The 19,879-nt window shown below is 47.5% G+C and overlaps 1 protein-coding gene across 1 annotated transcript in view; it reads right to left on the bottom strand.

The window, feature by feature from the left end:
• The window catches only part of NEO1 (neogenin 1), a 175,067-nt gene that overhangs the window by 26,392 nt on the left and 128,796 nt on the right, over nucleotides 1-19,879 (bottom strand). Inside the window, exons 9-16 of the mRNA XM_058811045.1 lie at nucleotides 15,536-15,690; nucleotides 14,719-14,867; nucleotides 13,115-13,253; nucleotides 8,238-8,287; nucleotides 7,593-7,737; nucleotides 4,919-5,029; nucleotides 703-897; nucleotides 31-126 (exon numbers count right to left, since the gene is read on the bottom strand). Of these exons, the coding sequence (XP_058667028.1) occupies nucleotides 31-126; nucleotides 703-897; nucleotides 4,919-5,029; nucleotides 7,593-7,737; nucleotides 8,238-8,287; nucleotides 13,115-13,253; nucleotides 14,719-14,867; nucleotides 15,536-15,690 (1,040 nt within the window). The remainder of the gene's footprint in view (nucleotides 1-30; nucleotides 127-702; nucleotides 898-4,918; nucleotides 5,030-7,592; nucleotides 7,738-8,237; nucleotides 8,288-13,114; nucleotides 13,254-14,718; nucleotides 14,868-15,535; nucleotides 15,691-19,879) is intronic.

Below are 19,879 nucleotides of genomic sequence, written 5' to 3'. Positions count from 1 at the left end.
CAGCCCATCCCAGCTGGGGGCAGCACTCACCCGAGTGGGGCCGGGTCACAGCGCTCTCGTACAGGGGGATCCCCTCCCCCACGTTGTTGAAGGCTTTCAGGGTTATCACATAGTGGGAGCTGGGATCTGAAGGGGAAAGAAAAGAAATCAGCACAGCCAATGAATCCTGCTCTCTGCTTCTCCATACCTTCTTTGTCCCAATTTTAATTTTTAACTGGAATATGTGATTTGAGCTGAGGAAGTCTCCACATAGACCTTCTGCTCATGGCTGCAGAATCCCAGATTGGTTTGGGTTGGAAGGGACCTTAAAGCCCATCTCATTCCAGCCCCTGCCTGGGCAGGGACAGCACAGCTCAGGGTTACAGCACAGCCTTTACTACCTTTAAGCACAGCCAAATCAGGAGTGAGAAAAACAATTCAGAACAGCAAAACCAAAATGACTCAAAGCTCCGATTTGATGGAATTCCTAATATTGCCATTTCTCTCACTCTCAGGCTGTTTTACCTCCCACAGAGAGCTCTGTGGAGGGGTGAATCTTTATTTTCCTGTTAAAGGAGCCACCAGTGAATGCTGGTGACATTTCAGTCCCTTTTTCTCCTGCAGCTCCGCATGGAGCACGCCGAGCTCAGGCTGCTGCTCACATGGGAGCTGTTCCAGGAGTGCAGAGCTCAGGAGGCTGGGCTGGGGCCCAGAGGCACTCACCCAGGTTCTCAATGGTGTAGTATCTCTGCTTGTAGTCCACCTTGATGGTCTGGGCGTGGGGGCTGCCGATGCCGTAGCCGATGGCGTAGCCCCTGACCACCACGTCCTGGTTCTCGGGCGGGGTCCAGCTCACCACGATGCTGGTGACCAGCGGGCGCACGTGCAGCGAGCTGGGCACCTCGGGCACGCGGCTCTCTGCAGGGACAGGGGGGTGTCACAATTCAGCACATCCCTCTGGCTGGCCTGGATTGCCCAAACCCCTGCCAGGGGGCTCAGAGACCCTGGCACAGAGCCCAAGGCAGCTGTGCCTTTGATTTAGCCCTTGGAAAAAACTATCAACCTTGTATGAGGAGCTGCAAGCCATGAAAGACTAAATAGAATACTAATTAAGTTTGTCACAGGGTGAAAAATAGATTTTTGAAGTTTTAGAATGGGGGTTCAGGGGGCAAGATGGAGGAATCTGGGCACGTCCAGCCTTTCTCCTTCTTTTTCTTGGCCTCCATCTTCTGCTGTGATGGTGGCACTTTTGGATTGGTTCAGAGTAGAAGCTCACTGTCTAACATAGATGATAGGTACTGGGAAGTTATGGTCAATAATGTACACATAGTTCTTAGTATAAAAGACAACACCACCCTGAGGGTGGCCAGTGTGCCTCTGTCTGACCTGCTGAACGGACCTCAGCAGGCCAGAGACAAAATTTTATAGATAAGAAACAATAAACAACCTTGAGAATGAGAACTGAAGAGTTCTGACTCCTTCTTCAACTGCCAGGCTGGGAAAAGAGACTTTGTGACACATCTCAGGGTCACTGTGAGCAGCAGAAGCCCCAAGAGGGAGGCAATGCAAAGCCTTCCCCTAATGAAAGGCACTGCCATTGAGCCCAGGAGGCAGGAAGGGCAAATAAAGCACTTGTGTGTGTTGGAATGAGCACAATGAAACTTTGGGGTGCAGCAGAGAGCAAAGAGCTCCAAGAGCAGAATGTTAACATTGCATTCCAAGAGATTCACCCTTTAAAAGGCAGCACAGCTGTGCTGAAGCTTAGGGGGTTGGGATGGTTTTTCTATCAGATCTGTTTGGGCAGATCCATGTTGCCCATGTCATCACCCAGTTTTATCCCATCCTTTCCCTCCACAAATTAATCTAATCTCAATTCCATCCTATTCCTTACTTGTGAGTATTACAGTAATTACATGGAAAATAATTGTTCAAAAATAAAGCTTTTAAAATTCATATTCCTTTTTCCTCTTTCTTTTTAAATGCATAGAAAGGGCGAGGTGTAGGAATGTGCCCCCTGTTGACAGAGTGACTAAACTCTCCTTTGTCCCCTTAAAAGGAAAGAAAACCAGAAGTTTCTCTCCTCTATTAAGTGGAAAGACACCTCATAGGACCTGGGGGACTTCACCTCAAACTTAAAGATAGCTAATGGGACAGGAACCAAAAAGTCCTGTCTAGGCAATTTAGTAGAAAAAGAAGAGAACAAAGAAATTATCTGCTTTTGTAAAGTGTTTTTACCAGGAGCAAGAACATCTAGCACCTAGCTGGGTTTTTCTGTTTGTTATTTTGCCTTTTATCCAATCTTTTTATTTCTAACACTGCAACAGAAGCCATCCTGCTGATTTGTATGCCTCCAAAAGTAGCTGAGCTATCTTAGGTGTGTTACAGGCTTCCAAAAGCTTATTAGACCTGGCCCAAAGAAGTTACTATAATACATTTTCCATCACTTTTCTGGTGATGAAAGAAAAGTACCTGAGCTGGTTGTGGCATTAAATAGGATATTCCACAGCTGTAAGAACTGCACTGCAAAGGGTTCTCCTCACTTGTCCTACAGCTGTCCCTGCCTGGATCCTTGGATTCCCATAATTCATACAACATAAGCAGGAACTGCACAGAAAATACAGAGTCCACATCAAATGTTCAGAGCCTTCCCCCAAAACAACCCAAGTCTCACCCCACCCCACAGAGACACAGAATGTGGATCCCTAACTCCAGAACACTTCACAATGTGACACTGTAAGCCCCTAATATTTCTCCTAAGAGGCTTTTCCCCACTGTTGAGTGGAACCAAAAGCAATCTGCCACCCATCCCTGGAGTGTCCCTAACTTTGGGTTCACTTCTCAAAAATGAAATCAATCCTTTTGTCGTGGATTAGGGATAATTCCCTGCACCAGCAAACAGAGCTCCCCACTCCAATGGAATCAAGGACTTGTGCTTCCTGCAGGGATTTCTTTTTAATGAAACACGCTGCATTTCTCTACAAACATTTAATAAAGCACCACAACAGGATTAGCAGGATCACAGCACAGCCCTGGCCCCCAGCCCAGGGAGCTCTGGGGCTGCTGCTGACACAGCCCAGCAGCTCCAGCTCCCAACCATCAAACACAGCACAGCTCCAAGAGCAGCACCAGAGGTGACATTTCCACTGCCCTGGGGACAAACTCTGCACAACTGCTCAACACCTCCTGCTCTGCACTCAGGGGGAACCGGCTCCAAATCCAGAGTGGAACTGTAACACTCCTGCTCCCCTTCACATCCATGGGACTCTCCTGGGAATTCTTTTCTATTTAAACTCAAAAAGCAGCCATAGAATAAAAAGAAATGATGCCTCATGTGTCTGTTGAACCTAAGAAATGCAAGATGAGCTGTAAATTCATTTGCATGCGTTAAAATTATTCAAATGAGCTTTCTAAAGAAAGAAACCCAAGAAACACAGTGTGCACACACAGATCTCACAGGTGTGTGCAGAGTTATATGAATATCATGTTATGTCATCTTAAATGTCAATTTTTATTACTTTATTGAAGGGAAAGAATGTGTAGAAAGTCATATTTCCTGCAATGAAGGCAAAAAAAAATTAAATGACAAAGCAAACAGAGAAGGAAAAGGTTATTTTTCTTCTTCCTCCTTCTGCCCAGTTGAAATTTAAATTTAACCCTGGTGCTGTCCTCTGGCAAAGTGTTGCTAACTCCAGTTCAGGGACATTCCAGTGCCCTGTGAGGTGCCCATGTACAGAGCTCTGCCCACTGTGGGGACCTGGCAGCTCCAAGGGTGTGTCACATCCACCAAGGGCCAACAGACACAGGGATCAAGGAATTCCCAGTCCCCACAGCCCTGCACTGCTCTGTGCACACCAGAGAAGGAGCAGCAGGAGGAGCAGGATTAAGCTGAGCATCAGCTTTGCACAGACAGAGATGGGAGAAAGGTTTCCCAAGGTGGCTGCTGAAGGATCCTCCAGCAGCAGAGAGCAAATCTTGACCCATTTCCATTACTGCACCTCCCAGCTGCCATTTTGCTCTGACACAGCACAAAACCCCATGGGTTTGGTGGACAAGACCCTCTGTTGAGGAGAACCCTTTAGAGCCCACGCAAAGAGCTTTGGAATATCCCATTTAATGCTCCAACAAGCTCAGGAACCTTTCTACCATCATCAGAATTTTCAATGTAATTATTCTAATACCCACAATTCCAATATAATTTGTATTTAATACCAACAACAGAATTTCTTATGGGAGATGTGGTGCAGAAAATATAGAAAATATCATTCATCTCCCTTTTCTTCTGTTCAAAATGAGTTACTGTGGGTCAAAGGAAACACAGCACCACCATGGGGGTCAGACTGCAAAGGGCTGAGGCTGAGAATGTTTTCAATTATTTCTTTCCTACTGTGACATCTCATTGTCACTATGAATGAGCATTAACATACAGCTCTAGGAAGGGTAGAAGCAGCTCCATTTCAAGCCACCTTATTGACTTGGCAAGAATTTTCTGTTAAAACAGAAATTGATGTCAGCCCTAAATAAATCCCACTGTACACCTAGAACAGAAGTGAAAACACAGAGGTTTGCTCTTCAGAGGCAGCCAGGTGTCAGTGCAATGAAGTGAATGGATCCCCCATTTTTCACTGAAATTAATTGAATGGATCCCCCATTTTTCACTGAAATGAAGTTAATGGATTCCCCATTTTTCAGTGAAATGAAGTGAACGGATCCCCCATTTTTCAGGGAAATGAAGTGAACGGATCCCCCATTTTTCAAGGAAATGGATTCTCCCATTTTTCATAGAATTGAAGTTAATGGTTCCCCCATTTTTCAGAGAAATGAAGTGAATGGATCCCCCATTTTCCAGTGCAATGAAGTGAATGTTTCCCCCATTTTCCAGTGCAATGAAGTGAATGTTTCCCCACGCTGCTGTCCCAGCCCAGGGCTGTCTCTCTCTCACCGTCCAGGTCGCTCTCGAAGGTCTCAGCTGACACCCAGTCGGTGGCGGGGCCGGTGCCGTTGATGGTCATGGCGGCCACGCGGAAACTGTACTCAGTGCCCCGCTCCAAACCTGTGCGACAGGCAATTCCCACAGAGCCATCAGGACAGGCAATTCCCACAGATCCCACAGCTCCATCAGGACATGCATACCCAGAGATCCCACAGATTCCAGAGCTCCATCAGCCCAGCAATGCCCACAGGTCCATCAGGACAGAGATTCCCATAGATGCCACAGATCATCAGCCCAGCAATTCCCACAGATCCCAGAGATCCCACAGCTCCATCAGGACAGCAATTCCCACAGTTCTCACAGGTCAGCAATTCCCACAGATCCTATAGCTCCATCAGGATAGGAATCCCCACAGCTCCATCAGGAGAGGAACTCCCATAGATCCCACAGATCCATCAGGACAGCAATTCCCACAGATCCATGAGGACCACAATCCCCATAGATCCTACAGCTCCATCAGGACAGGAATTCCCACAGGTCCATCAGGACAGGAATTCCCACAGGTCCCACAGCTCCCACAGCCCAGCAATTCCCACAGATCCTACAGATCCCACAGCTCCATCAGGGCAGGAATTCCTACAGCTCCTACAGCTCCATCAGGATAGGAATCCCCACAGTTCCATTAGGAGAGCAATTCCCACAGATCCATCAGGATGGGAATTCCCACAGATCCCACAGCTCCATCAGCCCAGCAATTCCCACAGCTACACCACCTTGGCAATTCCCACAGATCCCAGTTAAATCCCAGAACCATGGATAACCCAGCCTTCCACTCCCATTGCCCCCAGCATCAGTGCTGGAAGGGACTGGGAGGGCCTGCTGGCAGCCAGGCTTTAACTCGGGGCTGGTAATTAGTTTAATTAATTAGTTTTAAGAACAGGAACACTGCCACCATCACCAAACCTGTGGGTGGCACAGAGGCAGCAGGTGGGCAAACTCACACACCTGATCAATGCATCTAAAAGTCTGTACAAAAAAATCAGAGCACTGTGAAAAGGAACTCTAAATTTGGTATATTGAACCTCTCCAGCAGGTTTTGTTGCTGGCAGGAATATCCTGGAATTACAGGAATATCTCAATTCTGTGAGAAAACTGAGACTTGCTAAGTCACAGCTGGAGTTGCTGAGAAAAATCAGAGTATCTTGTTAGAAACTCTTCCAGAATCTCCCAGTGTCTTCTCTTTTGATCAAGTATTCATTTACTGAGATTTGAAAGAGGAACACAATGTAGTGTTGCTCCTGCTCTCATGCACTGCTCTGCTGTGACTGACACTAAGTGAGGGACTGGGCTGGATTTTTAAGTGCACAAAAGGATGAAATGCAGTCCCTCTAGAACATTCCATGGATGCCCCAGGTCAGCCATTCCCAGGGCTCAGAGCTGGGTCCAGCTGCCTGTGCCAACCCTGCCCAGCCCCTGCTCCTCTTCCCTCCTCACCTTCATCGCTGGTATTTGGGCACACAATGTGCCCAGCCACCTTCTCCAGGCATTTTATAAACATTTTATAAGGAATCATCCAGTTCACTTAGCAAATCCACGGCCAAATCAGGGCTAGCAATCAGGTCACCATGCCCCAGGCACCACCTGCAGCCCACAGGGCCCCAGAGCTCCTTTGGAAGCTGCTTCTGTTTGACTTCCAAGGCAGGAACCCCATGGAATCCTGTCCCTGAGCCCCCAAACACAGCCAGGGACCCCAGGGAGGACAGGACCCCACAGGAACCCAATGAGATCCTGTCCCTGAGCCCTTAAACACAGCCAGGGAGGACAGGGCCCCACAGAAATCCAATGGGATCCTGTCCCTAAGCCCCCCGTAAACACAGCCAGGGAGGACAGGACCCTGTAGGAACCCAATGGGATCCTGTCCCTGAGTCCCCTGAACACAGCCAGGGAGGACAAGAGCCCACAGACACCCTATGGGATCCTGTCCCTGAGCCCTTAAACACAGCCAGGGATGTCAGGACCCCACAGAAACCCAATGGGATCCTGTCCCTGAGTCCCCAAACACAGCCAGGGAGGACAAGACCCCACAGAAATCCAATGGGATCCTGTCCCTGAGTCCCCTGAACACAACCAGGGACCCCAGGGAGGCAAAGACTGCACAGGGATCCATGGAATCGTGTCCCTGAGCCTCCTAAAAACAGCAAGGGACCCCTGGGGAAGAGAGGACTGCACAGAAATCCTATGGGATCCTGTCCCTGAACCCCCCAAACACAGGCAGGCACCCCTGAGGAGCACAGGACCCTTTAGGAACCCAGTGGGATCCTGTCCCTGAGCCCCCAAACACAACCAGGGAGGACAAGATCCCACAGAAACCCAAGGGGATCCTATCCCTGACCCCCTAAACACATCCAGGGATGTCAGGACCCACAGAAACCCAATGGAATCCTATCCCTGACCCCCTAAACACATCCAGGGATGTCAGGACCCCACAGAAACCCAATGGGATCCTATCCCTGACCCCCTAAACACATCCAGGGATGTCAGGACCCCACAGAAACCCAATGGGATCCTGTCCCTGACCCCTTAAACGCAACCAGGGATGTCAGGACCCCACAGAAGCCCTAAGGGACCCTGTCCCCGAGCCCCCAGCCATACCCAGGCACCCCAGGGGGGCAGTGCTGCTCACCCTCGATGAGCTGTGAGAGCTGGGTGCCCGCCACGCTCTCGGTGACGTCGCTCTTGCGGGCCACCCTGCGGTAGCGGATTTTGTACCCCGTGATCTGCCCGCTCTGGGTCCCGGCAGGAGGGGGCTGCCACTGCAGCAGGATGCTCTGGGAAAGGCAGCACAGGCAGGTGTTGGGAAAAAAGTCTTTAGGAAAGCTTTAAAAAACAATTTCTGCATGCAATTCCAATGGTACAACGGCCAAATATTTCATTTTCTCTTCTCAAGGACCCAAGGCACTCCAGAAATGTTTCTCTGTGTGCCCAGGGATTCCAGCTCTGATTCTTCCAGCCCCATTAAATCCCTCCCATCATCAGCACTGTCACTGCATCCCACACAGCCAGCCCACAGCTGGATTGCAGCTCCTCCAAGCCCCACATTCAGATATTTTCCATAAAGATATTCAGAAATATATTCTCCATTCAGATATTCTCCATAAAGATATTCAGAAATATATTCTCCATTTAGATATTCAGAAATATCAGAATATTCTCCATAAAGAGCTCAAAAGCTGCATGGGAGGAAAAAAAAGACCCAAAGCAGCCCCAATCTAAGACCCCTCCCAACCCTTTATTTACCCATTAGCAGCAGGAAATGCTCCAAGCTTACCTTGGAATTCCGGACCTCCAGCGTTAGGTTCTGGGGTGGAGCACTGGGAACTGGAAACATTAAAGGAATTACAACTCCAAAACTTTCAAATATTGCATTTCCACATCCAACTACTCTCTGCTCTCATTTGCTATGGAAGTACAAACCATTCTGGTTTAAGCAGCACATAAAAAAACTACCAATCCTCCCACAGGTTCTTTCTGACATAGTGAATGGTTAAGGAGGATTCTGTATTTTCATCTTGAAGAAAAAACTCTTTATTCAGGTCTTTATTTTCACACCTATCTAAATAAAATGTGGTTTACTTTTAAAAGCACTTCTCAAACTCTCAGAGAAATATCCCATCCAGCTCTTTTCCAAGGCAAATCTTTCCTGAACACACTGCTTCATTTAAGGAACCCACATTTAAATTTCTGGCCTGGATTTTGTTATCCTGATTTTGTGTAACAGGGAACCTCTGAGTCCCCAGGGCCCTGTGACAGTGAGGAGGTGAAGGGCATCTCAGACACTGGGGCTGCCTTTGAACTGCCACTCTGCTTGTTCGTTACTCACTTCCCATGGCAGTGAAATCCAGGCAAAAAGGGAGTGCAAGAAAAACCCTGGGAGCAAGAAAAAACCCTGGAGTGCAAGAAAAACCCTGGGGTGCAAGAAAAACCCTGGGAGCCACCCTTGTGGCTCCACAGCTGGCAGAGCTGAGGCTTCCCTGACAGGAAGGGGAGGCTCCAGGGAAGCACAAGGAGCACAGGGATAAAGAGGGATGAGGACTGCTCCAGCCTGCAGAATTCATTTTCCAAATGGCTCAGCCCAGCCACAGGAACATCCCAGGGAGGGCATGAAGTGCAAGAAGAGTTTGTAAAGGATGGGGTGAAACCTCCCTCACCCACCTCCCCATGGCAGAAATGGAGAGGAGCAGGATTTGCCTTCCCTTGCCAGCCCAGCCTGAAATCACCACAGCTGAGGATGGAGAGCTAAGGGTCTGAGAGCAGCACAGTGGAGAGGAGAGGATACAAAACCAAGCTTTCCTTGCTCCTCCAGTGCCCCCCCTGCCATGTGGGGACACTTTCTGCTCCCCCAGGCTGCTCCAAGCCCTGTCCAGCCTGGCCTGGGACACTGCAGGGCTCCAGGAGCAGCCACAGCTGCTCTGGAAAGGCATCTCCTGGAGGGGACAGCACATGGAGAGCAGCCTGAGGAGCACCAGGACAGGCTGATGGCTCTGAGGCTGTGAGGAAGGGCCTCAATCAGGCTCTGAGGCTCAGAGTCCACTCCCAGCTGTAATCCCTGATCAGGAATTCCAGGAGAGGAGAAGCAATCCTCAGGAGCAGCACATAAACCTGGGTTCAAATGGTAATACTTGCAGAGTTATCCCTGCAACAAGGCTCTGTAAGAGATTAGGAGCAAAAACCTACATAAAAATGCAGATGCTTGGTTAAATCAGGGCTAAAGGAAGCTTAGGGAGAAATCCCTGCAGGGAACATGGACATCACAACAGGAAAACATGGGAGGAAAATGTGCATCATTTTGGAAAGATTTGAGAGCTTGCCAGGGTTATGAGACTGTAAGAAGCAAGATGACATCCTCCAGAGAGCTTTAGAAAATAAGGACCTATAGGTTAAGTGTGAAAACTGAAGCTGGAGAAGAAAGAACTCCAGGAAAACTTCAAAATGATATTGTAACTAAAAATAAATTCTTCAAACAGACAAGGAGCTGGCGGCCCTTTAGAGGAATGAGCAAGCAAATGGTCAGGTAGGGCAGAAGAAGACAAAGGTAAGCCCACCCAAGTCTCTCCTTGCATTGGTAGTGAGGGGAAGGGAAAGGAGAGGTGTCCTGGACACCCTTCCAAAGGATTCCCATGGTCTCTCCAACTCCACTGTCAGTGCAAGGGATTATGGAAGAGTCACAGGGAACAGCAGCCTCTTGCCAGGCTTATCCACCCAGGAATTGTCAAGGAACTGAAGAATGAAACAGCTGCAACACCTCTGCAACCTCTCCCAGTTTATTTTGATACCAGAGGTGACAAAGTGGTGCCAGCACTAAAATGGAACTACTCAAACTGAACCTGCTGGGTCAGAAACTTCCACCAAATCAACCAAAGTAACAAAACAGCATGAAATTGAGAAAGCAGGAGCTAGAATAGGATCTGAATAGGGATTTCTCTGTCTTTCAAGGGAAATCCCTTCACTTTTACCAATGAGGGGATAAGAGGGAAGTGCTTGTTGAAAGAAAGGCCAGAGCAAGAAGAAGGGGGCAGATGAGCTGGGGAGATCCCAGGGGGTGATCCTGTGGTGAAGAACTGCACAAAGACCTCAGACTGACTCCTCTTGGTGCTCAGAAAAACCCAAAAAGCTCCTCAAATGCAAATAATGCCTCACTTACACCTTTGGTACCATTGTAGTCCCCTCCATCTGAGTTAAAACAAAGGAGAAAAGGAACCTAGAGAAAAGCTCAGGAAAGGGCTCTAAAGGTTGAATCAGCTTCCACAGGAGAAATGGGCAACCTCTCCTGTGTGTTTGGAATCTGGAAAATGGATGAACCAGGGAGACTATGACAAAGGTCCACAGAATGAGGAGTGGTACAGAGGAATAATGAGTGCAATTCCCTCCTTCAGGAGCACAGCCCCAGGCAACAAGGGACCCCAACACAGAGCAGGGGCAGAACAGAGAGGAATGAGGGATTTTTATCTGTGGAACCTTTGCCCACTTGATGTTGAGGATAAAAGCTGGTGTGGGTTCAAGAAGATGCTGACAGGGTCTCAGGCAAGAGGAACTGAATTAGCAAATACCCAGAGTAAGGAAGTGTCCCAGAAACAAAGCTGGACCCAGGGAGAGTTTGGGACAATATTTCCCTCTGCTCCTGGTCACTCCTGGGGAGAGGATTCAGGCTCTGCTCCCTTTCCCTCTGAGGATTCTTCTATATAAACTTCTCTCTAACAAATACAAGTTATCACTAACTCTGCAGTTGCTCATGCATCTCTGTTTGCTCACATCACCTCTTTATCTGCCTTATAAAAATACTGACCTCACATCCTGCTCTCACCACTCTGTGCAATGGACTTAACAATATCTGTGCTGCAGAGCAAACACAATTAAAATAAAAGCACTCCAAAAACAAGAGTCTGCTCATATGTGAGAGAACTTAGAAAATACTTTGAAGTTGGTGCCTTCAGTGTATTTTTTTTTCTGTCCACACTCAATGTAGGCTCAATAGCCCATGAAATAAATGGCTGATGCTGGAATGAAGGACACCCTTGTTCTGGAATCACAATCCCAGACCCTTCTGCAGGTGCAATTTTCCTTCAGTCAATTCTGGAAGGCCTCCAGGGGGATTCTGACCCTGAACAACCACGTGCAACAACAACCAAACCCCATAAAAGTCTGGTTAAAGATTCACTTGTCGGAAATTGCCAGATAACGCAGCCACATTTCTCTTCACAGAGAAAAGCAAGGCACAACTTCCCAAGAATATTTCTGAGATTCACATTCTCTGAACATCAGAGAAAGAAAAAACAATTCTTATCTCATTGACTGCTCCTGTGTTGTTCACAAATGGAATGCATGGTGGAAGAGTGTTTACCTGAAGGGAATTGATTGGATTTTGGTGTGTTTTGATTCATTGGCCAGCTGAATCCAGGTGTGTGTGCCAGGACTGTCAGCTGACACTCATGAGATTCTGGGCAGTTGAGGTGAGTGCTTGGCAGATTCAGTTTAGATGTAATGTAATATAATGTAATATAGTATAATGTGGTATTTGCTGGGTCCCCAGGACAAAGGAGGAATTGAGAAATCTGATTCCATGTTCTCAGAAGGCGAATTTATTATTTTATGTACTAATATTATATTAAAGAATGCTATACTAAACTATACTAAAGAATAGAGAAAGGATACAGACAAAAGGCTACAAAGAATGATAATAAAAACTTGTGACTGCTTCCAGAGTCCCTACACAGCTGGATGGTGATTGGTCATTAAGACAGAACAATTCACATGAAACCAATCAAACAACCACCAGTTGGATAAACAATCTCCAATCACATTCCAAAGCAGCAAAACAGGGAGAAGCAATCAGATAATTATTGCTTTCATTCTTCTCTGAGGCTTCTCAGCTCCCCAGGAGAAGAAATCCTGGTGAAGGGATTTTTCAGAAAATATGACAGTGACAGTATAATAAAATAATTAATTAGCCTTCTGATAACATGGAGTCCACTGTCAGAACCAGGAAATTCCTCTGACTGCCCTGGAGGACTGGAGATACTGACAGGGGGCTCAGAGACCTTGGCACAGAGCCCAAGACCCCTGTGCCTTTGATCTTGACCCATGGAAAAACAATTACCAACCTTTGTAAGAAAAATTACAAGTCAAAAGAGTTTAAGTAGAATGATAGTGAATTTATCACAGGGTGAAAAATTTGATTTCTCTGGTTTTTAGAATGGGGATTCAGGGGGCAAGATGGATGAATCTAGGTGTGTCCAGCCTTTCTCCTTCTTCTACTTGCCCTCCATCTTCTGCTGTGATGTTGGCACTTTTGGATTGGTTTAGAGTAGAAGCTCACTGCCTAACATAGGTGATAGGTATTGGGAAGTTATGGTAAATAATGTACATGTAGTTTTTAGTATAAAAAGATAACACCAGTGTGCCTCAACCCGACCTGCTGGACAGACCTGAGCAGGCCAGAGAAAGAATGTTATAGATAAGAAACAATAAACAACCTGGAGAATGAGAACACAAAAATCCTGACTCCTTCTTCAACTGCCAGGCTGGGAAAAAGCAGCATGTACGTATCTGAGAGTCCCCCTCATTACTTCTCCCAGATGTGGAGCAAAAATATCACTGCTAAGAGAACTGCTGGAACCCCCAGAATGGCAAGAAGAGGAGCAGCTTTACCGTCGGACAGGGTGCGCACCACGACGTCGTGGGTGGAGACGCCGGGGCCGTGCTTGTTGTAGGCGACCACGCGGAAGCTGTACTCGGTGAACTTCTTCAGCCCTGTCACCGTGTGGGACAGCCCTGCCACGTCCACGTCCTGCGCCCAACAACACCCCCAGCAAGGTCAGCTCTGTCTGCTCATGCCTCAGGGTTTGGGTTTTATATTTTTGGGATTTTGTGTTGCTTTAGTGTGTGGGTCTGGGTTCATGTTAGGGGATGGTGAGCTCTGTGCACAGAGCGGGAGAGAAAACAATTCCTGCTCTAGCTGGGCACCAAGGACAAATGACCCAAACCTCAGGCCCAAGGGCATAAATAACATGGACTGAAAAGAAAAAAACAAGAAGGATGGGACTGCATGGGCTAAAGCTATAATTGGATAATTAACTGTAATATGCAGATGGGCCAAAACTTATAAATGTGACAGACCCCATGACCAGTTGTCCATTTTTCTGTGGTCATTTTGGGTTGTGCTGCCCAAGGTGGATCTATTGAGGCCTCTTTATAAATCCCTACTTTATTCTTTAGCTCCATCTAATCTCTGCTTGGGTCAGCCTTCACAAGGCATCATAAAGTTCCTGCAAAAGCCAAGGCAGGAGCGACACCTCCGTGTCACCTTCAGGCACAGCCAGGACTTGGGAGGATGCCAGCCCTGAATTTACAGGAGAAAATTCTCTCTGTCCTATTTAAATCCTAATATGGACACTGGTCCTGAACATGAACAGGGACCTGGAAATGCTCAAAACCATCATAATATGGTTTATATATGTTATCACTACAATAATATCACAACAACAATAAGAAGAAAATAAATAATAATATATAACATAATAATATATAATAATATCACAATAATATTATCACTATATTAGTGATATATCCATATATATAGAGATATTGATACATATAATAGATATAGAGGGATGCAGACTTAAAAAGGGCAACAGCCCTATTAAAAAACTGATGTAAAAAAAAATTTAAAGCTGAGAAAAAAATTCTTCCCTTTGCATTTTAAAGCTGGAATGATACTGATATGCAATCAGATGGGAATGTGGCTGGGATTAATCCTCATTATTCTCAGGTGGCAGCCCATACTTTTACAGAACACACCGAATGCTTCAGTGGAATACTAAGAAAATTAAATTAATTGGATGCTCTGCAATATCAAAATATCAATCACTGGCTCCAGTAATTCAAAAAAGTTTGGATTAGGGATCATGCCAAAATCAGTATTTAGCCTGAACAGCTAAAACCCAACCCATAACTGTGCAAACATCTTTAATATCATCTGCACCAGAACAGCTCAATAATGACATGGCTGCTCTCTGCCCTCTCCTCTCATGATATGATGGAATTCCCAAAAGATATTTGATGTTGACAAATCAAATCAGGACATCACCAATAAAATGGGTTTCATTCCCAGCCCAGACACAAACATTTCACACTGAAATTCTGATTTTAGGTATTCCCACGTCTGAGGCATTTAATCTGTCAGAAAAGCAGCCCCTCCCCAGGGTGTGTGCAGCCCCTGAGGGCAGTCTGAGTGGGTGCAGCAGGCCCTGTACCTGCTCTGTGTGCTGTCCCTTCTCCATGTAGTAGAGTTTGTAGTTCTGGATGTCCCCGTTGCCCGAGAGCGGCGTCTCCCAGGTGACGGTGACGCTGGTGGGGGAGCTGGAGAAGGCGCGGATGTTGGGAGCGGGGCCGGGCAGCTGGACTGCAACACCAAGGGAAAAAGGGGAACTCTGTTAGTCCTGAGCTTGGGCTGCCCACCCTGGCCAGCACCCCAGGAAAAGGGGGATTTTCCCACTGTGACATTCCACATGGATCCACTGCAGGGTGGGACCAAATTCCCACAGGAGCTCCTGCTCCCTTTTGTCTAGAATGACCCTCACAAGTGACTTGGCATTTGCCTCAAGTTTTCTCTTTTTCACTTAATGACCATTAACTGAAAAAGACAAAACTTCAGACAAATGCCAAGTAAAAGCAAAAGGTATTCCTGTTAGAGCAGTTTAGAGAATTTAGCAAGATGTTGGGAGCAGAGCTGGGCAGCTGCAACACAAAGGGGAACTGTGTTAGTCCTGAGCCTGGGGTGCCCACCCTGGCCAGCACCCCAGGAAAAGGGGGATTTTCCCATTGTGACATTCCACATGGATGCACTGAAGGGTGGAAGGTGGGACCAAATTTCCAAATGCCTAATCAGTTCTTAATGCTGACAATAAATCTCACAATCCCATCAACACAGAAAATATTTGGAAACTGTGATCTGCAAGTACAACTTTTAAAAAGCATCAGATTCTGGGAAAGGTTGTGAATGGGGAGAATAAGAAAATGAAATCAGTATCAATGCCAAGTGAGGAAAACCCCAGGGACATCCTGGCTCACCCTCGGGCTGCGTTGCCACCTTGAGCGGTGCCGAGCTCTCGCCGGGGCCGTGCCGGCTCTGGGCCACCACACGGAACACATAAACTGTCTCTGGCATCAGGCTCTGGATCATCACCTGCGTCTCTCCAGCACGACTCGTGTTTTCCACACGTTCCCTTTGGGAAACAAAAGGGTTGGGCATGTGTTGTCTTATATATCAAGAGTTCTATTATCATTATAGTGCAAGGATTCCATGTTGCCAGAGTTTTATACCTCCTCAATGTTTCTCACAGGCAGCTCCTCTAAGCACTAACTCTTCCTGGTCCCTGCAGCAGCCAACTGACTCCTCTGACTCCAGATCCCATCAATCCACTCTTTTATATCACTGTTCTTATTGGCTACAGGTGTGGCCTGTTAAGATCAGGCATGCTCCTAATCTTTAGTAATTGGTCCAGCTGCAACTCACTGGGGGATAAGATTACATTCTATACCTTCATTCACCCATACTGTATCCCCTACAGACACAGACACCAGCACTGATTAGTAAATGAGGAGTAGCTGCTCCTGTCCCATCCGAACGTAACCAGTGTGTAAATGGTGTGGGATTTGCACTGTGCTCCCTGCACAACACCATGAGCGTGTGCCACAAGTGCTGCTGACAAACTGCTCCCAATTCTGCAACTTCCCCTTGCACAAATGCACTGAAGGAACAGAATAAATTACACTTGACACCCACAAACTCGGAGTGGTTTCTTTGTTATCCCCGTGACAGCAAGTGATAATTCACAGTGACAGTTTATCCTACAGCTCGGGAGCCAGCACTGAAACTATTTTAGCAGCAGGCACAGTCTGGCGAGATTTAGGGCATTCCTGTTAATATTGTGGGGCTGCTTTTTGGGGATTTTTCAAAGGAGCTGTTTTAACATAACCTTCTACCTCCAGGCTTGCCTCAGTTCCTTGCTGATGTTTGGATTTGTTCAGAACACCCAGGGCACAGCCATGGCATTGACACTGCTTCCACACAGAGTGGAGGTGAAGTGAAAATTCCCACCTCCAGCACCTCCAGGGTAGCAGACCCCACAGAAGGAGCACTTTTGGCATGGGAAGGGATATCTCTGCCAGGGCAGCATGCTGTGAGCTGGAAGCTCTAACCCAGCACACAGGTCATGTGTGGGGCACCTGGAGGGGCACTGCTGCTGCTCAGTGACCTGCAGCCAACCCTGGCACTGGAACGGGACATTCCCCCTGGCAAACACCATCCAGGAAACTCCAGCTGCTCTTATCAGGGATTGAGGGCAAGATTAGCAGATCAATCATTAAACCTTTATTTCAAGGCACTGCCCTGCAGCTGAGCTGCTCAGGGCTGTTCAGGTAATGCTGTCCATCTGTCCTTCCCTGGGAAGAAGCTCCCTGGGGATGCCAAGAACTCCAAAAGGAGCAAGCAAGAACTTCCCACTGAGCAAATGCCTGCTCTGAGCACCATGCAGCCCCTCTGGGCTGCCAGGCTCCCCATGGGACAGGGATGGGCAGGGACAGGCTGGCCTCAGCCCCACTGACACCTGTTAAAGCATTTCTGACACAGAACCATCCCAGGCTCCTCTTCCTCCCTTTCCAGCCACTCTGCTTCAGTTTCTATCAGGGAAATAGGATCCCAAATCTCCCTTTTTTTTTTTTTTTTTTTTTTTTTACATCCACTGGTGTGGCTGATTTAGCAGAACCTGGCTGAAAGCATTCTGAAATCCCTGTTGGTTTCTGCACTATTAAACTGTATCTATAGAGGGGAACAATGCACTCTCTGTAACTAAATACCTATTTACATCATTTTTCTAGAATGTTCCCCTTCATAAGCTCAGCTAAAATGGCACTGCATAAACAGCTTCATTTATTTCAGCTTTTTATTAATTTTCATTGCTAATTTTTCCACTTTGAGCACAACATTTTCTTGAAAACACATTTCCAATGGAGCTTCCTTTAGACATGCTGTAGCTACAAGGATGGGATCTGGGAGCCCAGCCTAAGTGCCAATGGATTCACAGCTGTGAGGTAACATCCAGCTCCCATTAACATGCAAAATATAACATTTTCTGTCTCAAGTGCACTCCCTGATTTGATTTAAGAAAAAATGGTAATCAGCAAACCAAGGTTATTATTTAAAACTTGAAAAAAAATTATTTTACTGGAAAGACAACATCTAGCAAAAATAAATAGATATGTCACAGCATTGCAAATTTTCAGTAATAACCAAGGATGTGGCTTCACAACAGCTTGGTAAAAATAGGGAGAGATTAATCTAATTAAGTGCTGAGTGAATCTTTCCTTTATGGCTGTTCCTGGGGAGCCTGGAGCACCGCTTCCAATGTGCTCAGGTTGGGATAACAGCACCAAGCAGATGGGCCCAGAATAACTGCAGTACCCTGCAGATCCCCACAGCTACTCCATGACTGCACTGTAATCCCCAGCTCAGGAGCTTTGGGAGCTCCAGGTTCACAGGAACTCTCAAGCACCCATGGGAGAGCCTCCTGTGCAACCCCAGGAATTTGGCTGGAGGTGCCAAGGTTAAAGCTGCACTTATATCTAAAAAAGCGTCTTTGGGGAGCTGTTAGGGGGTGGATATTGTGTGTGCCAGCTGTGGGGCCTGGCAGGGAGCTCCAGAGGCATTCTGAGTGTGATTACACACAATTAAGCTCCATTTGCTGTGTCTGAAGCACACCACAGTTAGCTGTGAATTCAGCAGTGTTTCAACATCCCACATGTGTAATTTACTACCTCAGACCAGCAATGTGCCATTTTTATTCTTTTATTGTACCATTATTTCTTTTTTTTTTTGGTCCAAATCTTGAAGTCTGGGGTTCTTCTCCCTGAGTGCTTATCTAAAGTTCCCCAGAATTAAAGATCCCTGCAGCACTTTGGAATTTTCACTCCTTTTCCAGGGGAATTGCCTTGAGCGTGGAGTAAATAAATACCTGGGGATGAAATAACCCTGCAGCTGTGTGATTGAGGAACTTCCATCTGATCAGATTCCCCCAGGTCCCAGGGGGTGTGACAGGGGCCACCCCTCATTCCCAGCTCCCTGACTCCAAAGGAGCCTCATGATGCCACCAGGCCAGGGTGGGACAAATCACAGCTGGTGACACTGGACAGCCCCTGAAGCAGGAGTGTCCCCTCCATTGCTGCCTCCTCCCTTTGCAATGCTCCTCTTGGAATCACAGAACAGGCTGGGTTAGAAATGAAAAGGAATCCAGTGCCACCCCCTGCCATGGCAGGGACACTTCTACTGTCCCAGGCTGCTCCAAGCCCCATCCAGCCTGGCCTTGGGCACTGCCAGGGAACAATTTCTAATTCCCAGTGTCCCATCCATCCCTGCCCTCTGGCACTGGAAGCCACTCCCTGTGTCCTGTCCCTCCATCCCTTGTCCCCAGTCCCTCTCCAGCTCTCCTGGAGCCCCTTCAGGCCCTGCCAGGGGCTCTGAGCTCTCCCTGGAGCCTTCTCTTGTCCAGGTGAGCACCCCCAGCTCTCCCAGCCTGGCTCCAGAGCAGAGGGGCTGCACCCTCAGAGCATCTCCATGGCCTCCTCTGGGCTCTCCAGCAGCTCTGTGTCCTCCCTGTGCTGGGGCAGCTCTGCAGGTGGGGTCTCACCTGAGGGACAGAGGGGCAGAATCCTCCCTCAAATCAGTCCAAGGGGCAGGGGTGAGGGGGCACTGCCATGGTCCTGGGTCTCCCCCCTTGAACACTGAAGGAAGCTGAGCCAGCAGAGGCCAAGGCAGTTGGAATTTCAGACCCTCAGAGGATTTGGGTGTTCCTGAACACTTCCCACTGTCCCAGAGCCTGGCCTGGAGCACCTTGGGTATCATCAAATTAAGGAAGTAACAGAAAAACAACATTTGTGAGGCAAATAAAATGTTACAAATTGCCTCAGTTAATTGCCAGGAGCCTGGACAAGATGTCGATGCACAGGATTGAGGAAGAGCAGGAATTCTCCTCTGGAGTGTTTTCTGTTCCAAATGACTTTGTGTCTCACACTCTCATCAATAAAGTGAACAGATAATTTTCCCTTGAGTAATAAATCTGATAAGCTAATCTGCAATTAATTAAGCATTGCTCCAAATGAATGTTCACTTCAGCCCCCTCAAACTTATCACAATTTGAAACTGTAATTCTGAGCAGTAGATGCCATCAGGAAGGAGAAGGGGTAGATTGATATCATCCACTGGGATAATGCATCACAAGTGATGATTGTGTGGCTTTCCCCAGATTTCTGTTCACAGCAATTCTGAGCAGGGAACTGCATTTAGCACTGACCATGGGGTTTAACCAACACCCAGCACAGCTGTCCCTGCGTCAGGGGGATTTGCAGGGGTTGGAAGTC

This window comes from Ammospiza caudacuta, chromosome 10, assembly GCF_027887145.1.
Source record: "Ammospiza caudacuta isolate bAmmCau1 chromosome 10, bAmmCau1.pri, whole genome shotgun sequence".
NCBI classification, from domain to species: Eukaryota; Metazoa; Chordata; class Aves; order Passeriformes; family Passerellidae; genus Ammospiza; species Ammospiza caudacuta.
This window is presented reverse-complemented; position numbering and strand designations above follow the sequence as displayed.